This window comes from Balearica regulorum, chromosome W (genome assembly GCF_011004875.1).
Source record: "Balearica regulorum gibbericeps isolate bBalReg1 chromosome W, bBalReg1.pri, whole genome shotgun sequence".
Classification (NCBI taxonomy): domain Eukaryota; kingdom Metazoa; phylum Chordata; class Aves; order Gruiformes; family Gruidae; genus Balearica; species Balearica regulorum.
In genome coordinates, this window is record NC_046219.1 from 12,291,245 (window position 1) to 12,314,912 (window position 23,668).

Consider the following 23,668-nt stretch of genomic DNA (forward strand, 5'->3'; position numbering starts at 1 on the left):
ACTGTTTCTTTTTTTGCCAGATGAACTTTCTACCATTTTACTGAACTGGACTGACTTCCTGTACATCCAGATGAGGACGAAAGCGAATTCAAAGTAAGCAGCTGAAGCTCATAACCTGAACAGGAGAAAAAAAAGCCTCTCCATTTTTGACATATTTGAGATGTAAATTTGACTCAAGTATATCCTTAGATTAAGACACAGGTATAACATATTCTGAGCTTCCTTTCCTTAGGGTGCCTATTAACCCAAAAGACACAAAACCAGAGAGCAGCCAGTCACTTTCTTCCACTGCCAGAGATGCAGAAAGAAAATCAGGTATTCAAAGTGCTCCTGTCTTGTACTGTGACTACATAGCCTCGTACTCTGTATCAATGGCAGCTATTCAAAATATGTCAGAACTAAACATTACAAAATGCAAATTAAAAAAAATATTTAATTTCACTACAGGTTACACTTGTGTTCCACAAATTAGAGTTTGAAAGTTCCAAATTCAATCAGTCTCTAGGAATAAAAATGGTGTATAATTCTATATAACCTTAATTATGCTACACTCATTTGTAAAGAGGTTAATGAAAAGTTTTGGATGCCTCAATATATTTGTTTGCATTCCAGTTTCCTATGAAAAAAGGTTCAGCATTATTTTCTGTGCATCTGTGTCTCCCTTCTTAATTACTTTTGAACGTACTGGACAATTTCAAATGGATTTGACAGAACAGAGGACTCAGAGATAACAATATTACTACAGTCTTCATGAAAACAGTCAAGTAGAAGAGAGACCTGCAAGTATCCCAACCAAGGGAAGGGCTGCAATCCAAACTGAGATCTTACTGGATACAAGTGGAACCTTGTAAATGCTTCCCCAGAAGAAAAGTTCCTACTAGAGCTTGTATTTCCTATAGACCATCCCTAGAGACATGACAAATCCATGGGAAACAAGACAATTAGTTCTGCCCATAGAGCAACTTGCTAGATAATAAATGCACACAGAGCCAAACTTCAGTTGCTATCACTTTCTAGAATACACACAGTTCACTTTCTTTTTTTCTTAATTATCAGGACTTAACTTAATGGAAGTCACATATGTAGATAGACATATAATAGCACAGGAATTTTGAATCTCATTACATAATATAATCTGTATTTAAACAGAGACTGCTTATTGAAGCGGTCAACCTTTTTAACAAATACCAGTTCTCAGTTCACAGCTGCCTTCCTACTCATGATCACATAAAAACCCCTTATAGCAGTTACAAAAAATTATTGACAGGAAATAGCAATTTATTCATATGCATTAAAAGTATATTTTCCAATATATATAATCTGGTGGCTACAAAAAAAGGATGAGTATAAGCAGATAGCCTGCCAAAGATAAATTTGAGAACTTCCATTTTGGTACCAAAGACATTTCTTAAGACCATCTCACTGCTTTGTTTTCTAAAAACAGAGAATACAAGTTAGAAAACACTACACTATAAATTTTGGACTAGTGAGAAAGCCCTAATGGTATTGGCTATATACTGTATGTTGAAAGATCCACAATATCACATAGAACTGGTAGATAAAGTATTGAATTCAGTACTTATCAGATCCTTAATTTCTAACATTTCAGTACATTTACATCAGTGCTTATAGCTATAAATAATTGTAGAGGGTTTTCTCTTATATTCCTTTCACACAAGAGAACAACAATTAAAATTCTTGAAAAATAAACAAAAGACATTTTTTTAAAAGATCACGTTAATAATATAAAATCCAGACATAGAGATTTTCTGTGAGTGACAAAAGTTATTCAAAAAGGGCAAGAAAGAGGACCCGGCTAACTACAGGCCAGTCAGCCTCACCTCCATCCCTGGAAAGGTGATGGAACAGCTCATTCTGGGGGTCATCTCTAAGCATGTGGAGGAAAAGAAGGTTATTGGGAGTGGTCAACATATGGATTCACCAATGGGGAAATCATGCCTGACCAATCTGATTGATAGCCTTCTATGATGACATGACTGGCTGGGTGGATGAAGGAAGAGTAGTGGATGTTGTCTACCTTGACTTCAGCAAGGCTTTTGACACCGTCTCTCACAACATCCTCATAAGCAAGCTTAGAAAGTGTGGGTTGGATGAGTGGATAGTGAGGTGGATTGAGAACTGGCTGAATGGCAGGGCTCAGAGGGTTGTGATAAGCGGTGCAGAGTCTAGTTAAGAGGCCTGTAGCTAGTGGTGTGCCCCAGGGGTCAGTACTGGGTCCAGTCTTATTCAACATATTCATCAATGACCTGGACGAGAGGACAGAGCATACCCTCAGCAAGTTTGCTGATGATACAAAACTGGGAGGAGTGACTGACACACCAGAAGGCTGTGCTGCCATTCAGCGAGATCTGGACAGGCTAGAGAGTTGGATGGAAAGGAACCTAATGAAATTCAACAAGGGCAAGTGTAGGGTCCTGCACCTAGGGAAGAATAACCCCAGACACCAGTACAAGTTAGGGGTTGACCTGCTGGGAAGCAGCTCTGCAGAGAAGGACCTGGGAGTCCTGGTGGACGACAAGCTCTCCATGAGCCAGCAACGTGCCCTTGTGGCCAAGAAGGCCAATCGTATCCTGGGGTGCATTAAGAAGAGTGTGGCCAGCAGGTCGAGGGAGGTTATCCTCCCCCTCTACTCTGCCCTGGTGAGGCCAGAACTAGAGTTCTGTGTCCAGTTCTGGGCTCCCCAGTTCAAGAAAGACAGGGAACTACTGGAGAGAGTCCAGCGGAGGGCTACAAGGATGATTAGGGGACAGGAGCATCTCTCGTTTGAGGAAAGGCTGAGAGAGCTGGGCCTGTTTAGCCTGGAGAAGAGAAGGCTGAGAGGGGATCTCATCAATGCTTATAAATATCTAAAGGGTGAATGTCTGGAGGATGGGGCCAGACTCTTCTCTATGGTGCCCAGCGACAGGACAAGGGGCAATGGGCACAAACTGGAACACAGGAAGTTCCATTTCAGTATCAGGAAAAGCTGCTTCACTTTGAGGGTGACCAAGCACTGGAACAGGCTGCCCAGAGAGGTTGTGGAGTCTCCTTCTCTGGAGATATTCAAAACCCACCTGGATGTGATCCTGTGCAACCTGCTCTAGGTGATCCTGCTCTAGCAGGGGGATTGGACTAGATGGTCTCCAGAGGTCCCTTCGAACCCCTATCACTCTGTGATTCTGTGAAAGCTGATCAAAATCATAATTGGGACACCTTAAATAAGTTGAATTTCCTGAGGGCTGATCCTCAGTATTTTCTCGCAATCAAACAAAAATGAGTGTCGCTTTATTTTTTGTGAATAATACTTTTCTAAGTTCAATTTCTTGAAATGTGTAATTTATTGCAAATATGCGTACAAAGCAAATCCTCATAGAGATAACACTATAGATGGCTATAACTCTTTAGATCAAGATTGAAAAATGAAACAGAAATCTTAAAGTAAAAGACAAGAAAAATGAAAAACATTTGAAATGGGACCTTCTAGAAGAGGGTGCTAGCCTTAAAATGTAAAAGCACTCTGGGTGAAATTCATCTCATCTATGGTATGCTGCATCATTTTTCATTAGAAGGACAATAATAGCTTCTGCTATTAAAGCATTCTACCATTTGTAATAATACTGTTGCTTGTGAAAAGCAGGAAGACATGATAGACCACATTTTAAATTCCAAATGCATTCATAAAATGTTGGGCATTAAAAAAGAGAATGCAACAAAAGTATTGGTTTTGTTGTTAGACACTATGAAAGTTAGGTCTTCTTTTTTTAACCATATATAAATTACATCTAGACAGAACAATTAAATGATCATATGGTGTGCCTCATGCAGCCAGAATGTCAGACACATTTACAGTTGAATTTGTTGAAATTATTTATTTTTTTTAAATGTAGAGACCAAAATAAGCAAGGAAGAAAATAAACACTGCACATCAAACCCAGTTGTGTTTCACTCCAATGATTCAACCTGAACTGTCAGAAGACATTATTTCCATGAAAAACCTAATAATTACAGGAATGATTCTAAAGTCACTTTACTTTAAACGTACCCAGGAAATGTGCTCTAAATCAATATGACTTTGTACAGGATAAAATAACTGTCTTAAATGATGGTTATAAGGCTGTTCATGTACATATAGTTCTATTATGTTGCAAAACTTAGTTTTCCTTATTTAGAAGAATGGTTCCACTAGATTTTTTAAACCAAGTTTCTTAAAATAAGTTTTAATATTAGGTACTAAAACTCCCAGATATTAAACGCAAAGAAGAAAATCCACAAAATGAGTGAGCTTGGAAACTTAAATTGTTTAATATAATTGCCTTCTAAATAAATGAACTGAAAAACAAATCAGTCTACAGAAAGTCACTTAAATCATTCTGTAAATTATTCACTACTATAGCTATAGGGAGCTGCTATCTCTATTACATATAATTCAAGACAACATACATGTTTAAATAAAAAGAAAATGCTCAATTAAGGAAATAAAAAAGCATTAACATACCAATTTCATTTGCAACTGTCACTTATTTGAATTTAATAAATAAAATTGTAAGATGTATCACAGATCAAATTGAGAACAATGAAAAACAAACCATGAATAAAGTGCATTGAGATACTGCATTTAAAGACATATTTTTAAAAGTATATTCCTACACACTATTGCCAGCGATCACGCAGAACCCATTATTAGAAGGATTCTCCAAAGAGATAGTAGTAAGCAGAGGAATATGATGATGCAAAGTTGGGTCCTCTGAACCTTTTTCTTACTTAGAATCTATTAGTCAAGCAATTTAAACTATTAACTTGCAAAACAAAGTAGCAAATAATTGAAGTAAAAACACTTTGTTTAAAACCTAAGATTGTTAGGAAATATAAATGTATTACTGATGCATATTTGTATATACTGCTAAAGATTATGTTCTGAGCAAAATTAACACTTCAGCTATGTTATAAAAATATTAAATCCTTTATCACATAAATAATACATTTCAGGTACTGTATATAAGTCAAGTTTCATCAGATTGTAGTGACTGACAATGTTATATGCATTTGTGTTGTAAATAAGTCTACTTACAACTGAGTCTGTATCTGGACACTCCCTATTAAAAAAAATAAAGAAAATATAGAATTAAAAAAATGCACAAATTATTTTATTCATACAGTTCTGGTACTTCCTTTAATATTTTCAATTAATTTGAAACATTGCATTTGACCCATTTCCCTCAAACTCTATAAAATGTTATAAATAATCCACATTCAACTGAATGAGATTTAAATAGAAAATTTATGCTAAAAACACTGCAGAAGAAAAATTCATAGTAAATGCTGAAAAACCAAACTCACATCATAGTGAAAAAAAAATTTTTAAAAATCAGGGGAAGTCTGGAGTATCACGCTGTATTTTGGATGAATATACTTTAAGAGTCAGATCTCTGTGGATGATGTGCATAATAAATAAAAGTCACCAATCCTAATGAAATAGTCCACATGCAATTGCAAAACATTTTGGACAATAACCAGTTCCTAAAGCAATTAAGACTATTCTTAAAGGAATTCAGAGCTTCTCTATTTTGGAATTTCATTCTTAGCTTGAGTTTGTCAAATACAGTTGCAGTCAAGCACCAGAAGATGCTGGAAAAAATAATGGAATACCCTCTTAAGAAATACTTTTTTAAAAAAGAAAAGTGGTCAGCAGAAAGACAGTGATTAAAGCACATTATTCACAATTCTGCTATAACTTGGATTTAAGCAGTAATATTTTTAAAAATTAATGATGTTGAATCTCTCTCACTGATGTATGCAAAAAGCAGAAGCAATTACATTTACAGTATGTGGAAATACTTGAGTAGCATACAGGTCCTCTCTAATCTGCACCCTGACAAATAAAGCCATAAGTGCCAGTGTAACTGAACAACAGTTTTCACATAGTCAAACTGAACATGTTAAATGTGTACTTATTAAAAAAAGAGAAAAAAAATCAAATTTGTAGCAAACTAAATAATTTCTAAATCTTTTCTGAAAGGCTGAATGGGTTAAATATAAAAACTACAGTGTCTTTAAAAACAGATCTGAAAACTTGCTAACATGGAAGCATTAATATGGAATTCTGTACAGGCTGTTAAGGAACTGACAGTGAGATGAAGGATCCTGTCTCCGAAAGGTCTCACACAAAAGAAAACACATGACCAAGTTTCTAATTGACTTACATCTTATCTCCCTCTGCTGGCTAAGATGAATTCACAGCAATAGAAATGGCTATTTTAAAAGCTATTTAATGGCTATTTAAAAAGCATCTGTACTCAAACAAGACAGCCTGAAGCCCATAAAAGTTAAGAAATGTGAAAGATGTGAGGCAAACTACAATGAAAGTAATTCAGCCCACAATGAAGATTTTCAAAATTAGCAAGCTGATAGATCTCAAAAAGTAATGGCAGATCTAGTATCATTCAGAGGATTGGCAGCACCTCACAGGATCCATTCTCAAGATACAAAGTAAAACTCAAGTCTGCAAATGCTGATGAAGTGGAATATGAGGACATCAGGTTTTAGATGGATGTGTTTTTACATCACTAAATGCATGATCTTTCTTTTAAGATTAAAGAACTAGGTCATGCTTCTACTATAAGGTAACATATTTCAGCAAATGGAATTTAAGGATTGTAGCTAAAAACTAAAACAACCAAATCATGCAAAGCAGTGATTAGAAAAAGATGTGAAATCCTTGACTGAACCTGTATAGCAATATGTAATAGAATACATTGTGTATGGCATTTCCCTGTGTAAAACCATTACTACACACAATATCCAGTTTAGATGTCAACGCTTCAAAAACCTGTATTGATAAACTGAAAAGCCTACAAAACATGAGTTTTTCTAGGTGTGGAAAGCCTGCCCTACACAAACTAAACAAACTTATAGCCTAATTTAACAAGAGATTAAGAAAGGACTTGACCTTTCTGTGTAGAGAAGTTTCTGATGATACAGAGTTCTATCATGTATAGTCTATAACAAGATCATCAGCTGAAGATGAAATCAGACAAAATTTAGCCTAGCAAAAAAATTTTTAAAAGACATCATAAATAACTATTATAATATTTTACTTAAGCACATAATGGATCCTCTATTATTTGAAAACCCTACATTGAAGTGTGATGTTCTAGTTCATTTAGAAGTTATGGATTAATGCAAGAATCTCTGTAATGACATCATTGTGCAATGAAAAACAAAATTTCTTCTAGACAGAGACATCCATATTATCTTTCAACATTAAATAAAATGTCTTTGGGAAAAGACAACATTCAGATCCAATGGACAAGCATACAAAGGTATAAAATGTTTCACATAGTATAGAAACCAGTTTTCATCCCTCAATGCCTGAGAAAATTTTCCTTCTGTTACAGGTAAAGGAAAAACATGTCTGAGTAAGGATACATTGAGTGATACACCTGGGAAGAGTTAATATGAACCTTCCTGGCCTTTACTGTTTCCAGAAAACTATTATTAAGAGCCCTGAATCTTTGCTGGGGCCAGATCTGCCAAAGAATGGATGGAAGGAGATGCCTGGTTTGCAAGCAGGCTAATAACATGACATAAGATTAGCTTGAGTAATAACACACATGGTGGCAAAATAATTTTTTTGTTGGACAAGAAAAGCTGACAGATACAGAATTCAACCATATAACAATACTCAATACTATCAAAATTACTACTTTGCAATTAGGCTAATGCAAGAAACAAAAGGCAAATGATTGAACATACTTTTTTGCAGCTATTTGATACTGCAACAGTTTTGCATCCCAAAAAAAAAGTGTAGCAAATAACTTTCCAGAAAGAATGAATTACTTCTAAATAGGGGAACAAAACTCATTATAATACTAACATCATCAAATATTTATAACATTTTAATTTAAATATTTTAAACTAAAACATCATCATAAAAAATAATTCTTTGTAACAGAATAGTATTCTTAGATTACTGCTCACTGGGGTGGGTTGACCCTGGTTGGACGCCTGGTGCCCACCAAAGTTGCTCTATCACTCCCCTCCTCAGCTGCATAGGGGAGAGAAAATATAACAAAAGGCTCGTGGGTTGAGATAAGGACAGGAAAGATCATTCATCAGTTACCATCACAGGGAATACAGACTCAACTTGGGGAAAATAATTTAATTTATTACCAAGTCGAGTAATGAGAAATAAAACCAAATCTTAAAACACCTCCTCCCACCCCTCCCATCTTCCCGGGCTCAACTTCACTCCCAATTTCTCTCCTTCCTCCCCCTGAGTGGCACAGGGGGATGGGGAATGGGGGTTGTGGTCAGTTCATCACATGTTGTCTCTGCTGCTCCCTCCTCCTCAGGGGGAGGACTCCTCACAATCTTCCCCTGCTCCAGCATGGGTTCTATCCCACAGGATACAGTCCTTCTTCATGAACTGCTCCAGCAGGGTCTCTTCCATGGGGTGCAGACCTTCAGGAGCAGACTGCTCTAGCATGGGTCCCCACGGGGTCACAAGTCCTGCCAGCAAACCTGCTCCAGTGTGGGCTCCTCTCTCAATGGGTCCACAGGTCCTGCCAGGAGCCTGCTACAGCGCAGGCTTCCCATGGGGTCACAGCCTCCTCTGAGCATCCACCTACTCTGGTGTGGGGTCTTCAATGGGCTGCAGGTGGAATCTCTGCTCCACCATCATCCTCCATGGGCTGCAGGGGGACAGCCTGCCTCATCATGGTGTGGCAGACGCACCCACCCCAACAAAGCCTGCGGGAAAACCTTCCCACCACAGTTTGAATTATGCCCGCAGGGCATTGGCAGTTTCAGTTGACGGGAGACAAAGCTGAGGTCTTTGGCCAATAGGAGACCTACGTGACTATATATGATCACAGGTCAGATTCGAATTGGGTATAAATGGAGTCCCACAAGAGGGCCATCTTGAGTCGGTCTCCCTCAGAGCACAGGTCTGCAGTCGGAGGCTCTCCCCGTGGGTTGAGACGCCACCTGCGGTTCATCTTCTGTACAGATTGAGAGACCTTACCTTACACGGGTGAGTGATTTTGCGCATTTTGGGTCATCAACCATAAACCTTAGGAGCTCTTAAGTCAGCGGTGTAGTACTAATTTCCCAACCGACATCCTGAACCTGTGGATTGTTAATGTATGTTGGAGCCAGAGTGGTTTCAGTTAGAACAAAACAGTTTTTCACCTTCCATCTTATAAAATAAATATCTTTATTTGATTGTTTGATAACTGGACTGGCCTAGTTTGTGTGGTTTCATGACACATGGTCTTCTCCACGGGCTGCAGGGGAATCTGCTCTGGTGCCTGGAGAACCTCCTCCCCCTCCTTCTTCACTGGCCTTGGTGTCTGCAGAGTTGTTCCTCTCACATCTTCTCACTCCTCTCTCTGGCTGCAAATGCTGCTGGTTTGGTTTTTTTTCCTTTCTTAAATATGTTATCCCAGAGGCGCTACCACCGTCGCTGATTGGCTTGGCCTTGGCCAGTGGCAGATCTGTCTTGGGACCAGCTGGCATTGACTCTATCGGACATAGGAGAAGCTTTTAGCAGCTTCTCACAGAAATCACCCCTGTAGTCCCCCGCTATGAAAACCTTGCCACGCAAACCCAATACACTCACCAAATCACACTATATACAACATTTCTCTCACCATTTACTTCAGCACGATAAGGTACAGAAGACAGGGTGGGGGAAAGATTAAATCACAGAAAGAACAGAAGTAGAGAGGAATGACTTAAAAAAATATCACCTTGGAGTCCTAATGCCATCATGACTGAGAGAAGAACGAGCATTGTTTAGAAGCATACCACTATTAAAATCAAACACCAAAAGAAAAATACCTATAAGGCACTTTGTATGTGCAAATAATTAGCATCTGCAGTTCTTAGGTCATTAATTTTTCAGCACTATATTAAAAAAAAAGCTGTTTAAAAATAAAAAATAAAAAAGAATGTATACAGATGTTGCCACTGATACTATTTCTATATTGCTAAGTTTCTGTTAAATTGAAAGCAATTCTCTGTGAAATCAAATACTTCTATGGAGAAAATGCACCTAGAAAATATGAACAAAATACACTGAAATATAGTAACCATAATTACTAATACATAGAATGCTAACAATCCATCTAAGACAGAGAGTGTGCAGTGAATATGGCAAAGGGTATAGCTGGGACATCAATCATGAGTTAGAATGATGGTCTTTCAGAAATGAATGTGCACACTATTTACTGAAAAAAAATTTTTCTGTCCTATACAATACATAAAAGTTTTTCTAACAAAAGAATAACTGAAGCTTCAATTCTGCAGATGGACATACAGTACTTTTTCCACATACAGAGCTATTATTTGGTTAGGACTACACATGAGAATCACATTATCTACAACGTTCAAATGTAGAACAAGGGAGAACTACTTACCTATGCAGAGGAAAGAATGAAACATGAGTAGACAGACTACTGTGAATACATTTATATTATTTCCTTAAAATCCTTAGTTACAAAAATCTTAAATAGCTGTGATGTTTTCGTATTCATAGCATTCCTCTAAACTTCTGTTATAAAACCATTTTTTTTGTTAAACACCAGCTAATGTTTATTTCCATACATTTACTAATTTTCATACTAGACAAGGCTTCAAGCTGGAAATATACTTACACAGACTCAGTATCTTTTTCTTTTTTCATTATTCCTGATAAACCAAAAGGCTTCTTCTTCCGTGGTTTTAACCCTATGGAACAAACACTTCTCATTTAAAGATCAAAGAGATGAGTATACATTTAGCAATGTCAAACAGTGGTGAATACCAATGCCAATACCTTTTCAATGCTGCCATAACAAGTGATACAAAAATCTAACAGTGGAGGTAGGTACGGAGCCAAACTAAGGGAACACAAGAACAAATTAAGGGAACACTATTCCAATACATTGTTCAGTAACACAGTGTGTTGGTTTTGGCTGGGGTAGAGTTAGTTTTCTTCATAGTAGCTAGTATGGGGCTATGTTTTGGATTTGTGCTGGAAACAGTGTTGATAATACAGGGATGTTTTTGTTATTGCTGAGCAGTGCTTCCACAGAGTCAGGACCTTTTCTGTTCCTCACACTGCCCTGCCAGCAAGTAGGCTGGGGGTGCACAAGAAGTTGGGAGGGAACACAGCTGGGACAGCTGACCCCAACTGACCAAAGGGGTATTCCATACCATATGATGTCATGCTCAGCATAGGGGGAAGAAGAAGGAGGAAGAGGGGGATGTTCGGAGTGATGGCATTTGTCTTCCCAAGTAACTGTTACACGACAGAGCCCTGCTTTCCTGGAGATGGCTGAATGCCCGTCTGCCCATGGGAAGTGGTGAATGAATTCCTTGTCTTGCTTTGCTTGCGTGTGCAGCTTTTGCTTTACTTATTAAATTGTCTTTATCTCGACACATGAGTTTTCTCGCTTTTACCTTTCTGTTTTTCTCCCCCAGCCTCCTTGGGGAAAGTGAGCAAGTGGCTGTGTGGTGTTTAGTTCCTGGCTGGGGTTAAACCACGACAGCTTCATACAAAAAAAATAAATTAAAATATAGTTCAAGCAACACATTAATAACATAAGTCTTTTTAAAACTGATCTGCATTGTACAACCAACTCTTCAAGCTTGGTATGCTGGACTGTCACATATTTTATAGAAGATGAGTGCACTGCCACTTTTGAGTAAAGGAACTCTGCTCACAGAAACTCAGCAGGAGCTATTGCTTCAGCCGATCCTGAATAACCAATGCAGAAACTGAACACTGCCTCTCTCAGCTATTGCAGTTCAACACGCTGTTCTTATTTCCCTGCATGATCATGGTAGCTGCAAGCCCCTGTGTCTCCTAAAAAGTAGGATCTTGGTCCTGTAAAAACAAGAGCGTCTCTTGGCTTCCCAGCTGATACTGAGTTCATAATTTCCCAGTGCTGTAGCCAGCTCTAATGCTGGCTTCCCACTGAGTCTGGAACCATGATTCCGCTCTCTCTTTTATTCCCTGTTTTTAGTACTGGATATATATATAGCTTTAGTATAGAAAAAAAGTATGCTTTCATACCCATTTAATGTACTAAAATTAAAATACATTTAAATATTCCACCAGACTGTCATGTCTGCTTCTCTCCCCAATTTTTGCTGAATCAAAGTAGACTGTGAAACTTTAAACAAAATGACCAAGTGTAAGCATCTGATCCAACTAGTCTACAGGGTTTTTTTGATGTAAGATACTACCTACAGCAAGCTTCTGAGCAAAATGGTAGAAATAATTTAGTTTCCAAAATTTAACAACCGACAATTCAAGTACATCATTAAAAACTCCACTATATTACCCTTTACAGAAATACATTACTGCATTCAATCTGGCTGGGATGGAGTTAACTTTCCCCACAGCAGCCCTCATAGTGCTGTGCTGTGTATTGGTAGCTAGCAAGGTGTTGATAATACACCAGTGTTTTGACTACTGCTGAGCAGTGCTCCCACAGCATCAAGACTCTCTCTCCAACATTTCTCCCCCCCTGCTCAGCAGTAGGCTGGGGGTGGGCAAGATCTTGGGAGGGGACACAGCCAGGACAGCTGACCCAAACTGACCAAAGGGATATTCCATACCATATGAAATATGCTCAGCAATAAGAAGCTGAAATTGGGAGGAAGCAGGGGGCATTCATTATTCATGACATTTGTCTTCCAGAGCAACTGCTATGCTTACTGAAGCCCTACTACTAAGGGAGTGGCTGGACATCACCTGCTGATGGGAAGTAGAGAATAAATCTTTTGTTTTCCTTTGCTTCTGCACATGACCTTTGCTTTTGCTTTATTAAACTGCCTTTATCTTGACCCACGAGGTTTTTTACATCTTATTTTCTCCTCTCTCATCCTGCTGAGGAGGGGAGTGATAGAACAGCTTGGTGGGCACCTGGCTGTCAACCCACCACACAATGTCAATCCACCACAGTCCTTTTTGGCACCCAACATGGGGCTTGACAACAGCAGTTTTGTAGTAAGCGTGCTATAGCTATAGTAGCTATTAACTGGCAAGCTCCCGTGCAGGTCACAGAGCTTGTTGGCTGCACTGCTTATATCTTTATTTTGCTGAGCTTGGGAACCTGTTAATATAAACAATGACTCTGTGCTTTCCCCTGGCATTGATGGCCTTACTGTGCTGGGGGGGCTATCTTGGGGAGAGGATGAGGGAATACATCTCCCTCTCCCTACCTGGGATTGATGTGGATGGTTTTATTATGCAGGCTCCCAAGGTCTTTGTTCACCCTTATGTGAGCTGTTTAATATTACTAATTAATACTGTTGCCATATTATGAGTTTTGTGGAATTTGGTCTTGTCCTGGTGTAAGAGAAGACAAGTTTTGGGTGAGGCAATACTGAAATGTGCCCTGAGAGGGCTGGTCCCTGGGTGGCAGGGTGTGTGGAAGGATTTGGGCAGGTTCCTAGGATGGTTATCACCTCTCATAACCTGGGACTTCACACCTGAACAGGCAAGCAATCCCAGCAGTCTGACACACCACCTGATAGAAGGGTGCCTTGCCTACCCCAATGAAAACCAACAGCTTCTAGCACTGTGCTGGGGCCTGGCCTGGGCCTATCGAGCCACAGTGCAGTACTCCCAGAGGACTGTGGTTGAGGAAGGCACCCAAACTGCAGCTGAGGACACTGTGGCTGAGAGAGGGACACAAACAATAACAACTACAGTAATTGCCCCAGTAGTGAAAAAGAAACAGTGGACCAGGAGGTCAACAGGTCCATATCATCGATTAGTAAGGGAAGAGGAAGAAGAGGAGGAGAGGTTTGATCAGGAAGCTGGTCCTTCAGCAAAGAAGTGGGAGGAAGGAGTGAGAGAAATCAGACAAGAAGCAGAAACTACCCAGTCCCTGACCTCATCCGAACTCCGAGATATGCAGAAACATTACAGCCTCCAGCCAGGTGAGCGGATTGCTGCCTGGCTGCTTCAATGCTGGGATAATGGGGCTGACAGTCAGCAATTGGAAGGCAGGGAAGCCCAGCAGCTGGGATCCCTAGCTAGAAACCGAGGAATTGAGAGGGGAATTGGAAAAGAGGCAGCAATTTGCAGTCTCTGGAGATGGCTCCTCTCAAGTGTGAGGGCAAGATACCCATTCAAGGAAGATCTTGTTAACTCCCCAGGAAAGTGGACCACCGCAGATGAAGGCATCCAGTACCTGAGAGAACTAGCGGTGTTGGAAGTCATCTACAGTGATGATCTAGATGATGATGAGGTCTCCAAAGATCCAGAGGATGCACACAGGCCACGTGGAAGAAGGTGATTCAAAGTGCCCCAGCATCACATTCTAACAGCTTGGAAGCGATATATTGCCCAGATATGGATAAACCAACTGTGGAGAGAGTGTCTTCCTGACTCCAAAACTTTGAAGAAGTACCTGTACCTCCTCCTCCCTATGTGCCAGCACCTTGGCTGTCAGGGACACCCCAAGAAATCAGTCATCTCCTGCCCCAGTCAGAGGGAAAGGAAGCCCCAGGCGCATGCCGCATGGTGCACTCTGGTTCTTCCTGCGTGACCAAGGGGAGGACATGAGGAAGTGGGATGGTGAACCCACCTTTAAGCTGTAGGCCTGTGTACACAAACTGAGAGGGAAGACAGCTGTTAAGAAGGGGTCACCCAAGAAGGCTGTCAGTGTAGTTGCTGTAGAGACACAAGAAGGCAAACAGCGATCTCCCAGATATAGAAGAAAAACTGAGATCACCTCCCTTGATCCTGGTGAGGGTACTTCTGGTCTGGCACTGCAAGGGTCAGACAGTGAATACTCTGACCAGGAACAGGAATAGAGGGTCCCTGCCTCTGGTCAGGAGGAGGAAAGAGATGACCGGGTATACTGGACTGTGTGGATTCGATGGCCTGGCACATCAGACCCACAGAAGTATAAGGCTTTGGTAGACACTGGTGCACAGTGTACGCTGGTGCCATCAAGGTATAGGGGCACAGAACCCATCCGGATCTCTGGAGTGACAGGGGGATGCCAAGAATTGTCTGTATTGGAGGCTGAGGTGAGCTTAACAGGGGACAAGTGGGAGAAACACCCCATTGTGACCGGCCCAGAGGCCCCTTGTATCCGTGGCACAGACTGCCTCAGGAGAGGGAACTTCAAGGACACAAAGGGCTACCAATGGGCTTTTGGCATAGCTGTTTTGGAGACGGAGGAAATTGAACAACTATCTACTTTGCCCAGTTTCTTGGAAAAGCCCTTCATTTTGGGATTGCTGCAAATTGAAGAACAGCAGGTGCCAACTGCTACCAGGACAGTACACCAGCAGCAATATCGCACCAACTGAGACTCCTTGGCTCCCAACCATGAGCTGATTCATCAACTGGAGAGCCAGGGAGTGACCAATAAAACTCACTCGCCCTTTAATAGTCCCATATGCAAATCGTGCCTCAGAAATTTAGTGACATTCTATGATGGTGTTACAGCATTGGTGGATAAGGGAAGAGTGACAGACATCATCTCCCTGGACTTGTGCAAGGCATTTGACACTGTCCCACATGACATCCTTGTCCCTAAATGGAAGAGACATGGATTTGACAGATGGACCACTCGGTGGATAAGGAATTGGCTAGATGGTCGCATTCAAAGAGATGCGGTCAACGGCTCAATGTCCAAGTGGAGAACAGTGACGAGTGGCATTCCTCAGGGGTCAGTAGAGGGACCAGCACTGTTTAACATCTTTGTCAGAGACATGGACAGTGAGATCGAGTGCACCCTCAGCAAGTTTGCCGATGACACCAAGCTGTGTGGTGCAGTTGATACTCTAGAGGGAAGGGATGCCATCCAGAGGGACCCTGACAGGCTGGAGAGGTGGGCCCGTGCAAACTGCATGAAGTTCAACAAGGCCAAGTGCAAGGTCCTGCACGAGGGTCGGCGCAATCCCAAGCAGAGCTACAGGCTGGGCAGAGAATGGATTGAGAGTAGCTTTCAGGAGAAGGACTTGGGGGTATTGATTGATGAAAAGCTCAACATGAGCCAGCAATGTGTGCCTGAAGCCCAGAAAGCCCTCATAGTGCTGTGTATTGGTAGCTAGCAAGGCATTGATAACACACCAGTGTTTTGTCTACTACTGAGCAGTACCAGCACACATCAAAGCTGTCTCTCCAACATTTCCCTCCCCCCTCAGTAGTAGGCTGAGGGTGGGCAAGATCTTGGGAGAGAACATAGCCATGACAACTGACTCAAACTGACCAAAGGGATATTCTACATACCATATGATGCCTGCTCAGCAACAAGAAGCTGAGAGACAGAAGGAGGAAGGAGGGGGGGCATTTGTTATTATGACGTTTGTCTTCCAGAGCAACTGCTATGCTTACTGAAGCCCTACTACCAAGGGAGTGGCTGGACATCATCTGCTGATGGGAAATAGAGAATAAATCTTTTGTTTTCCTTTGCTTCCATGTGTGGCCTTTTGCTTTAGCTTTATTAAACTACCTTTATTTTGACCCATGAGGGTTTTTTTCATCTTATTTTTCTCCCCCCCTTTCCTGCTGAGGAGGGGAGTGATAGAGCAGCTTGGTGGGTACCTGGTGGACAGCCAGAGTCAATCCACAGAATATAAGGAATCTCTTCACTTTCAGAAATTTTTAGGGTGAAATAACTCAAAAATTCTCACAAATCAGGTAGCTATAAACTCAGACGTATCTTATAGTTTAATAGAGACAGAAATTGCTACAAAATTATTTTTAAATGCCAGTCTGGGATTTATTTCCTTTCTGTGCTTTATCCAGCCCAAAACAATGACAAATTGAATATGAGAGTAGTTTCTGAACATGGATCTTCTCTGCTTCAGTCAAAAAAGATTTTAAGTCTCAGTTGCAATCTTGGCAACTTAAAAGTTGTTGGCTGCTATAGCTATACTGTCATCTCCTCTGTCCCAAAAGTAACTATATAGCTTATGCAAATAAAACAGTTCTTAACCACTTAAAACAATCCTGAAGCAAAATAAGCTACACCAACAAAGGAAGGCTGTGCAACCATAACACTGGATTAGAATTGGTATAACTAACATGGCATCAATGGAAAGAGCATGGGCCATGTTTTGACACGTATAAATTAAGTTACACAGTCATAAGTGAACCAAATCCGAACCTCTGCAAAGACAGGGTCTTAGCCAAAGTGTATTTATAAGAAACATTAAAATTCTTTGACCATCGTGCATTAGGCTTATAAAGTATTGTAGGTCTCTTTCATAGAAGTTTGTTTCTCAGAAGAAAACCAGCTTTTTGCTCTATTGGAATACTTTCAAGTTATACAAATTGACATGTGAATATCCTTCTCTCCTCAGTTTCATGTCCTATCCACAGGATTGTTCGGTAAATACTATAACTCACCTTCAACTGTGCTGGATATGTTACATTCTTCAAATTCAATAGGGCCTTAAAGAAATGACAATGAAGATAAATATTAGGTTAAATTTAATCTCAAATGAAGGTCAAACCCTAAGATATTTTAATAACTATTAATATTTCCTGTAAATACTAAATAATCTAATTAAAAATTTAGGTGGTAACTGAAAACCACAATTACTCTGTCAATGGGCAAACAGATTGCAAAATCATACATGTACAGAAAATCATTAAATATTTTCAATCTTTCATACTAAAAAATTAAAATACTAATACACAGCGCCTAAATACCATTTAATTGCCTATGTTATTAAAACCACATGAACCGATTCTAATTTGTTTCCTCTTCTCATTCAAAATTGCATATTATATACTATCAGTGTAAGACTTCTGATTTATCTTCTTTTAATGAACGAGAGCCATGTAAAGAAAAATTTAAAAGGAAAAAAGCATAGCTGTAGCCATAATTTTGAGATTCACACTTTTTCTAACTCTGTATTGTTAGTTCCCCTATTTCCTCTTCATAGCCAATTACTTGGACAGTTAAAAGGGATGTGAAGATAAAAAGCTTATAAAAAATCAGGACAAAAAAGCAGAGAGCACTGGTTCAGTGCCATATCTAAATAAATTCATTATTATGGCTTCCCACTACAGTTGTGTGACAGATGCACTCGACTCCTTAACCAAACTAGTGGTACTTTGGTTCAGGCTCCAAAGGAGGTAAAGGCCTAGGTTGCAAGTGGGCCAAAAACTTCACTAGTTCCAATCTGTTCTCCGAAAACCCACAAAGGAAAAGAGTGACACAGTGATCATCGATGCATATGAACTTGGAACACCGATCAGAGAATTAACACATGAATGGCAACTTTTCCAAGACTGATTTATCAAGGAACAAAGTTGTGGATACAAGGAGTCTCATGCATAACTTTTCCATCACATGTACCTTGACTATAAGCCAATCACTTTATTCCATAAATATGAAAGCCTAAGTGAGCCTTCTCTGAGTTCTCCCTGAGCTAGTTGCAGCTAGTTGCAAGGCAGTGATCTCCCCTTCAGCTGGGACAACTCTCAAGGTTGCTCCTCGAGGCACAGAGACTACTTACCAACTGCAGATCTTTGGTTAGTAACCGAAATGGTGCATAACCTTGTCTGTCACCCCGATATCTGTTGAAGGGGCAACACAGCAGGGCACAAGCAATTCAGGAGGTTTCTGGACTGCACTGATGATAACTTGTTTCTCCAAGTGACAGAGGAGCAAATGAGGAAAGGTGCCATGCTGGACCTTGTTCTTACTAACAAGGAGGGCCTGGTAGGGGATATCAAGCTCAAGGGCAGCCTTGGCTGCAGTGACCATGAAATGGTGGAGTTCAAGATCCTCAGGGCAGTGAAGGAGGGCACATAGCAAGCTCACTACCCTGGACTTCAGGAGAGCAGACTTTGGCCTCTTGAGGGACCTGCTTGGTAGAATACCATGGGACAAAGCCCTGGAGGGAAGAGGGGCCCAAGACAGCTGGCTAATATTCAAGGGTCACCTCCTCCAAGCTCAGGAGCGATGCAGCCCAACAAAGAGGAAGCCAAGCCAAAACACCAAGAGGCCCCCATGGATGAACAAGGAGCTCCTGGGCAAAGTCAAATGAAAAAAGGAAGCCTACAGAGGGTGGAAGCAAGGGCAGGTATCCTGGGAGGAATACAGAGAAACTGTCCGAGCAGCCAGGGATCAGGTTAGGAAAGCCAAAGCCTTTATAGAATTAAATCTGGCCAGGGATGCCAAGGACAACAAGACAAGCTTCTATAGGTATGTCAGTGATAAGAGGAGGATGAGGGAAAATGTGGGTCCCCTCCAGAATGAAACAGGAGACCTGGTTAACCAGGACAAGGAGAAGGCTGAGGTACTCAACGACTTCTTTGCCTCAGTCTTCACTGGCAAGTGCCTGAGCCACACTGCCCAGGTCACAGAAGGCAGGGACTGGGAGAATGAAGAACTGCCCACTGTAGGAGAAGATCAGGTTCGAGAATATCTAAGGAACCTGAAGGTGCACAAGGCCATGGGACCTGATGAGATGCATCCGTGGGTCCTGAGGGAACTGGCGGATGAAGTGGCCAGGCCACTCGCCATCATCTTTGAGAAGTCCTGGCAGTCCGGTGAAGTTCCCACTGACTGGAAAAGGGGAAACATAACCCCCATTTTTAAAAAGGGAAAAAAGGAAGACCCAGGGAACTACAGGCCGGTCAGTCTCACCTCCGTGCCTGGCAAGATCATGGAGCAGATCCTCCTGGAGACTATGCTCAGGCACAGGGAAAATAAGGAGGTGATTGGTGACAGCCAACACGGCTTCACTAAAGGGCAAATCATGCCTGACAAACTTGGTCGCCTTCTATGATGGGGTTACAGCGTCGGTGGACAAGGGAAGGGCAGCTGACATCATCTACCTGGACTTGTGCAAGGCATTTGATGCTGTCCCATATGACATCCTTGTCTCTAAATGGAAGAGACATGGATTTGATGGATGGACCACTCGGTGGATAAGGAATTGCCTGGATGGTCGCACTCAAAGAGTCACGGTCAACGTCTTGATGTCCAAGTGGAGAACAGTGACGAGTGGTGTTCCTCAGGGGTCGGGATTGGGACCGGCACTGTTCAACATCTTTGTCGGTGACATGGACAGTGAGATCGAGTGCACCCTCAGCAAGTTTGCAGATGACACCAAGCTGTGCAGTGGAGTCAACACCCTGGAGGGAAGGGATGCCATCCAGAGGGACCTTGACAGGCTTGAGAGGTGGGCCCATGCAAACCGCATGAAGTTCAACAAGGCCAAGTGCAAGGTCCTGCACATGGGTCGGTGCAATCCCAAGCACAACTACAGGCTGAGCGAGGAATGGATTGAGAGCAGCCCTGAGGAGAAGGACTTGGGGGTATTGATTGATGAGAAGCTCAACATGAGCCAGCAGTGTGCCCTTGCAGCCCAGCAATCCAACCATGCCCTGGGCTGCATCAAAAGAGGTGTGACCAGCAGGTCGAGGGAGGTGATCCTGCCCCTCTACTCCACTCTCGTGAGACCCCACCTGGAGTACTGCATCCAGCTCTGAAGCCCCCAGTACAAGAAAGACATGGAGCTGTTGGAGAGAGTCCAGAGGAGGGCCACGAAGCTGATCAGAGGGCTGGAGTACCTCTCCTATGAGGACAGGCTGAGAGAGTTGGGATTGTTCAGCCTGGAGAAGAGAAGGCTGTGAGGGAGACCTTAGAGTAGCCTTCCAGTACCTAAAGGGGGCCTACAAGAAAGCTGGACAGGGCCTGTTTACAAGGGCATGGAGTGACCAGACAAGGTATAATAACTTTAATCTGAAGGAGGGTAGATTTAGATTAGATATTAGGAAGAAATTATTCACTGTGAGGATAATCAGGCACTGGAACAGGTTGCCCAGAAAAGTTGTGGGTGCCCCCTAACCTGGAAGTGTTCAAGGCCAGGTTGGATGAGGCTTTGGGCAACCTGGTCTAGTGGAGGATTTCCCTGTCCATGGCAGGGGGGTTGGAACTAAATGATCTTTGACGTCCCTTCCAACCCAAACCGTTCTATGACTCTGTGATTCTGTCTTGGCCAGCAGGGAAGAAGACTGGCCTGGCTGAACAGACAGCTTTGGCTGGAACTGAGGAATAAAAGGAGAATTTATGTCCTTTGGAAGAAGGGGCGGGCAACTCAGGAGGACTATGAGGATGTTGTTAGGCTATGCAGAGAGAAAATTGGAAGGACCAAAGCCCAGCTAGAACTTAATCTGTCTATTGCTGTAAAAGACAGTAAAAGATGTTTCTATAAATACATTAACAACAAAAGGAGAGCTAAGGATAATCTCCATCTTTTATTGGATGCAGGGGGGAAACATAGTGACAAAGAATGAGGAAAAGGCCAAGGTACTTAATGCCTGCTTTCCCTCAGTCTTTAGTCTTACTGCTGTAAGACCAGTTGTTCTCTGGGTACCCAGCCCCCTGAGCTGGAAGACAGGGATGGGGAGTAGAATGAAGCCCCCATAATCCAAGGGGAAATAATTAGAGACCTGCTACACCACTTAGACACACACAAGTCTATGGGGCCAGATAGGATCCACCCAAGGGGGCTGAGGGAGCTGGTGGAAGTGCTCACCAAGCCACTCTCCACCATTTATCAGCAGTCCTGGCTAACCAGGGAGGTCCCAGTTGACTGGAGGTTAGCCAATGTGACGCCCATCCACAAGAAGGGCTGGAAGGAGGATCCACGGAACTATAGGCCTGTCACTCTGACCTCGGTGCCGGGGAAGGTTATGGAGCAGATCATCTTGAGTGCCATCATGTGGCACGTACAGGACACCCAGGTGATCAGGCCCAGTCAGCATGGATTCATGAAAGGCAGGTCCTGCTTGGCTAACCTGATCTCCTCCTATGACAAGGTGATCCGCTCAGTGGATGAGGGAAAGGCTGTGGATGTTGTCTACCTGGACTTTAGTAAAGCCCTTGACACCATTTCCCACAGCATTCTCCTGGAAAAACTGGCTGCTCATGGCTTGGACGGGCATATGCTTCACTGGGTAAATACTGGCTGGATGGCTGGGCCCAGAGAGTGGTGGTGAATGGAGTTAAATCCAGTTGGTGACCTGTCACAAGTGGTGTTCCCCAGGGCTCAGTACTGGGGCCAGTTCCCTTTAATATCTTTATCAATGATCTGGATGAGGGGATCAAGTGCACCCTCAGTAAATTTGCAGACGACACCAAGTTGGGCGGAAGTGTTGATCTGCTTGAGGGTTGGAAGGCTCTACAGAGGGATCTGGACAGGCTGGAGCGATGGGCCGGAGCCAATTGTATGAAATTCAACAAGGCTCAGTGCTGGGTCCTGCACTTGGGTCACAACAACCCCATGCAACACTACAGGCCTGGGGCAGAGTGGCTGGAAAGCTGCCCAGCAGAAAAGGACCTGGGGGTGTTGGTTGACAGCCAGCTGAGTATGAGCCAGCAGTGTACTCAGGTGGCCAACGGCATCCTGGCTTGTATCAGGAATAGTGTGGCCAGCAGGACTAGGGAAGTGATTGTCCCCTTGTACTAGGCACTGGTGAGGCTGTACCTCAAGTAGTGTGTTCAGGTTTGGGCCCCTCACTACAAGACAGACATTGAGGTGCTGGAGTGTGTCCAAAGAAGGGCAATGAAGCTGGTGAAGGGTTTAGAGAACAGGCTTTATGAGGAGCGGCTGAGGGAACTGGGGTGGTTTAGTCTGGAGAAAAGGAGGCTCAGGGGAGACCTTATTGCTCTCTACAGCTACCTGAAAGGAGATTGTAGCAAGGTGGGGGTTGGTCTCTTCTCCCAAGTAACAAGCCATAGGACAAGAGGAAATGGTCTCAAGTTGCACTAGGGGAGGTTTAGACTGGATATTAGGAAAAATTTCTTCACTGAAAGGGTTGTCAATCCCTGGAACAGGCTGCCCAGGGAAGTGGTTGAGTCACCATCCCTGGAGGTATTTAAAAGACTCGTAGATGACTTCTTAGGGAGGTGGTTAAGTGGTGGACTTGGCAGTGCTAGGTTAACGGTTGGTCTTGATGATCTTAGAGGTCTTTTCCAACCAAAACAATTCTATGATTCTGTCTTGGTAACTTTGAATTGTTGTTATATCCTTTTTGCAGTACAGTAATAGAGTGATCCTTGCCATCGAACTTTGTTAAGTTGCACTTTTACAACATCATTGTGTTGGGTTTGCGTGGCAAGGTTTTGGTAGGCAGGGGGGGCTACAGGGGTGGCTTCTGTGAGAAGCTGCCAGAAGCTTCCCCTGTGTCTGACAGAGCCAATGCCAGCCGGCTCCAAGACGGACCCGCCGCTGGCCAAGGCCAAGCCAATCAGCGCCTCTGTGATAACATATTTAAGAAGGGAAAAAAAACAGTGAGAGAGAGAGAGCTTTTGCAGCCAGAGAGAGGAGTGAGAAGATGTAAGAACATCTGCAGACACCAAGGTCAGTGCAGAAGGAGGGGGAGGAGGTGCTCCGGGCGCCAGAGCAGAGATTCCCCTGCAGCCCATGGAAAAGACCATGGTGAGGCAGGCTGTCCCCCTGCAGGCCATGGAGGAAGGATGAGGGGGTGTAGCGATTCCACCTGCAGCCCATGGAGGACCCCACTCTGGAGCAGGTGGAGACACCTGAAGGAGGCTGTCGCCCAGTGGGAAGCCCATGCTGGAGCAAGCTCCTGGCAGGACCTGTGGATCCGTGGAGAGAGGACCCCAAGCCAGAGCAGGTTTGCTGGCAGGACTTGTGACCCCGTGGGGGACCCACGCTGGAGCAG

At 42.7% G+C, this 23,668-nt stretch overlaps 1 protein-coding gene and 1 long non-coding RNA gene across 11 annotated transcripts in view; one reads left to right on the top strand and one right to left on the bottom strand.

Moving 5' to 3' along the window:
* Positions 1 to 23,668, top strand: part of LOC142599245 (uncharacterized) — an 830,374-nt gene that overhangs the window by 129,540 nt on the left and 677,166 nt on the right. The gene's annotated exons all lie outside the window — the stretch shown is intronic.
* Positions 1 to 23,668, bottom strand: part of LOC142599160 (F-BAR domain only protein 2-like) — a 112,859-nt gene that overhangs the window by 35,864 nt on the left and 53,327 nt on the right. For 9 of the 10 annotated variants that reach the window (XM_075738913.1, XM_075738911.1, XM_075738907.1 and 6 more), the window contains 3 exons: positions 17,366 to 17,410; positions 10,656 to 10,728; positions 5,069 to 5,093 (listed from right to left, as the gene is read on the bottom strand). In XM_075738913.1, the coding sequence (XP_075595028.1) occupies positions 5,069 to 5,093; positions 10,656 to 10,728; positions 17,366 to 17,410 (143 nt within the window). The remainder of the gene's footprint in view (positions 1 to 5,068; positions 5,094 to 10,655; positions 10,729 to 17,365; positions 17,411 to 23,668) is intronic. The other variant, XM_075738904.1, reaches the window with a different exon arrangement.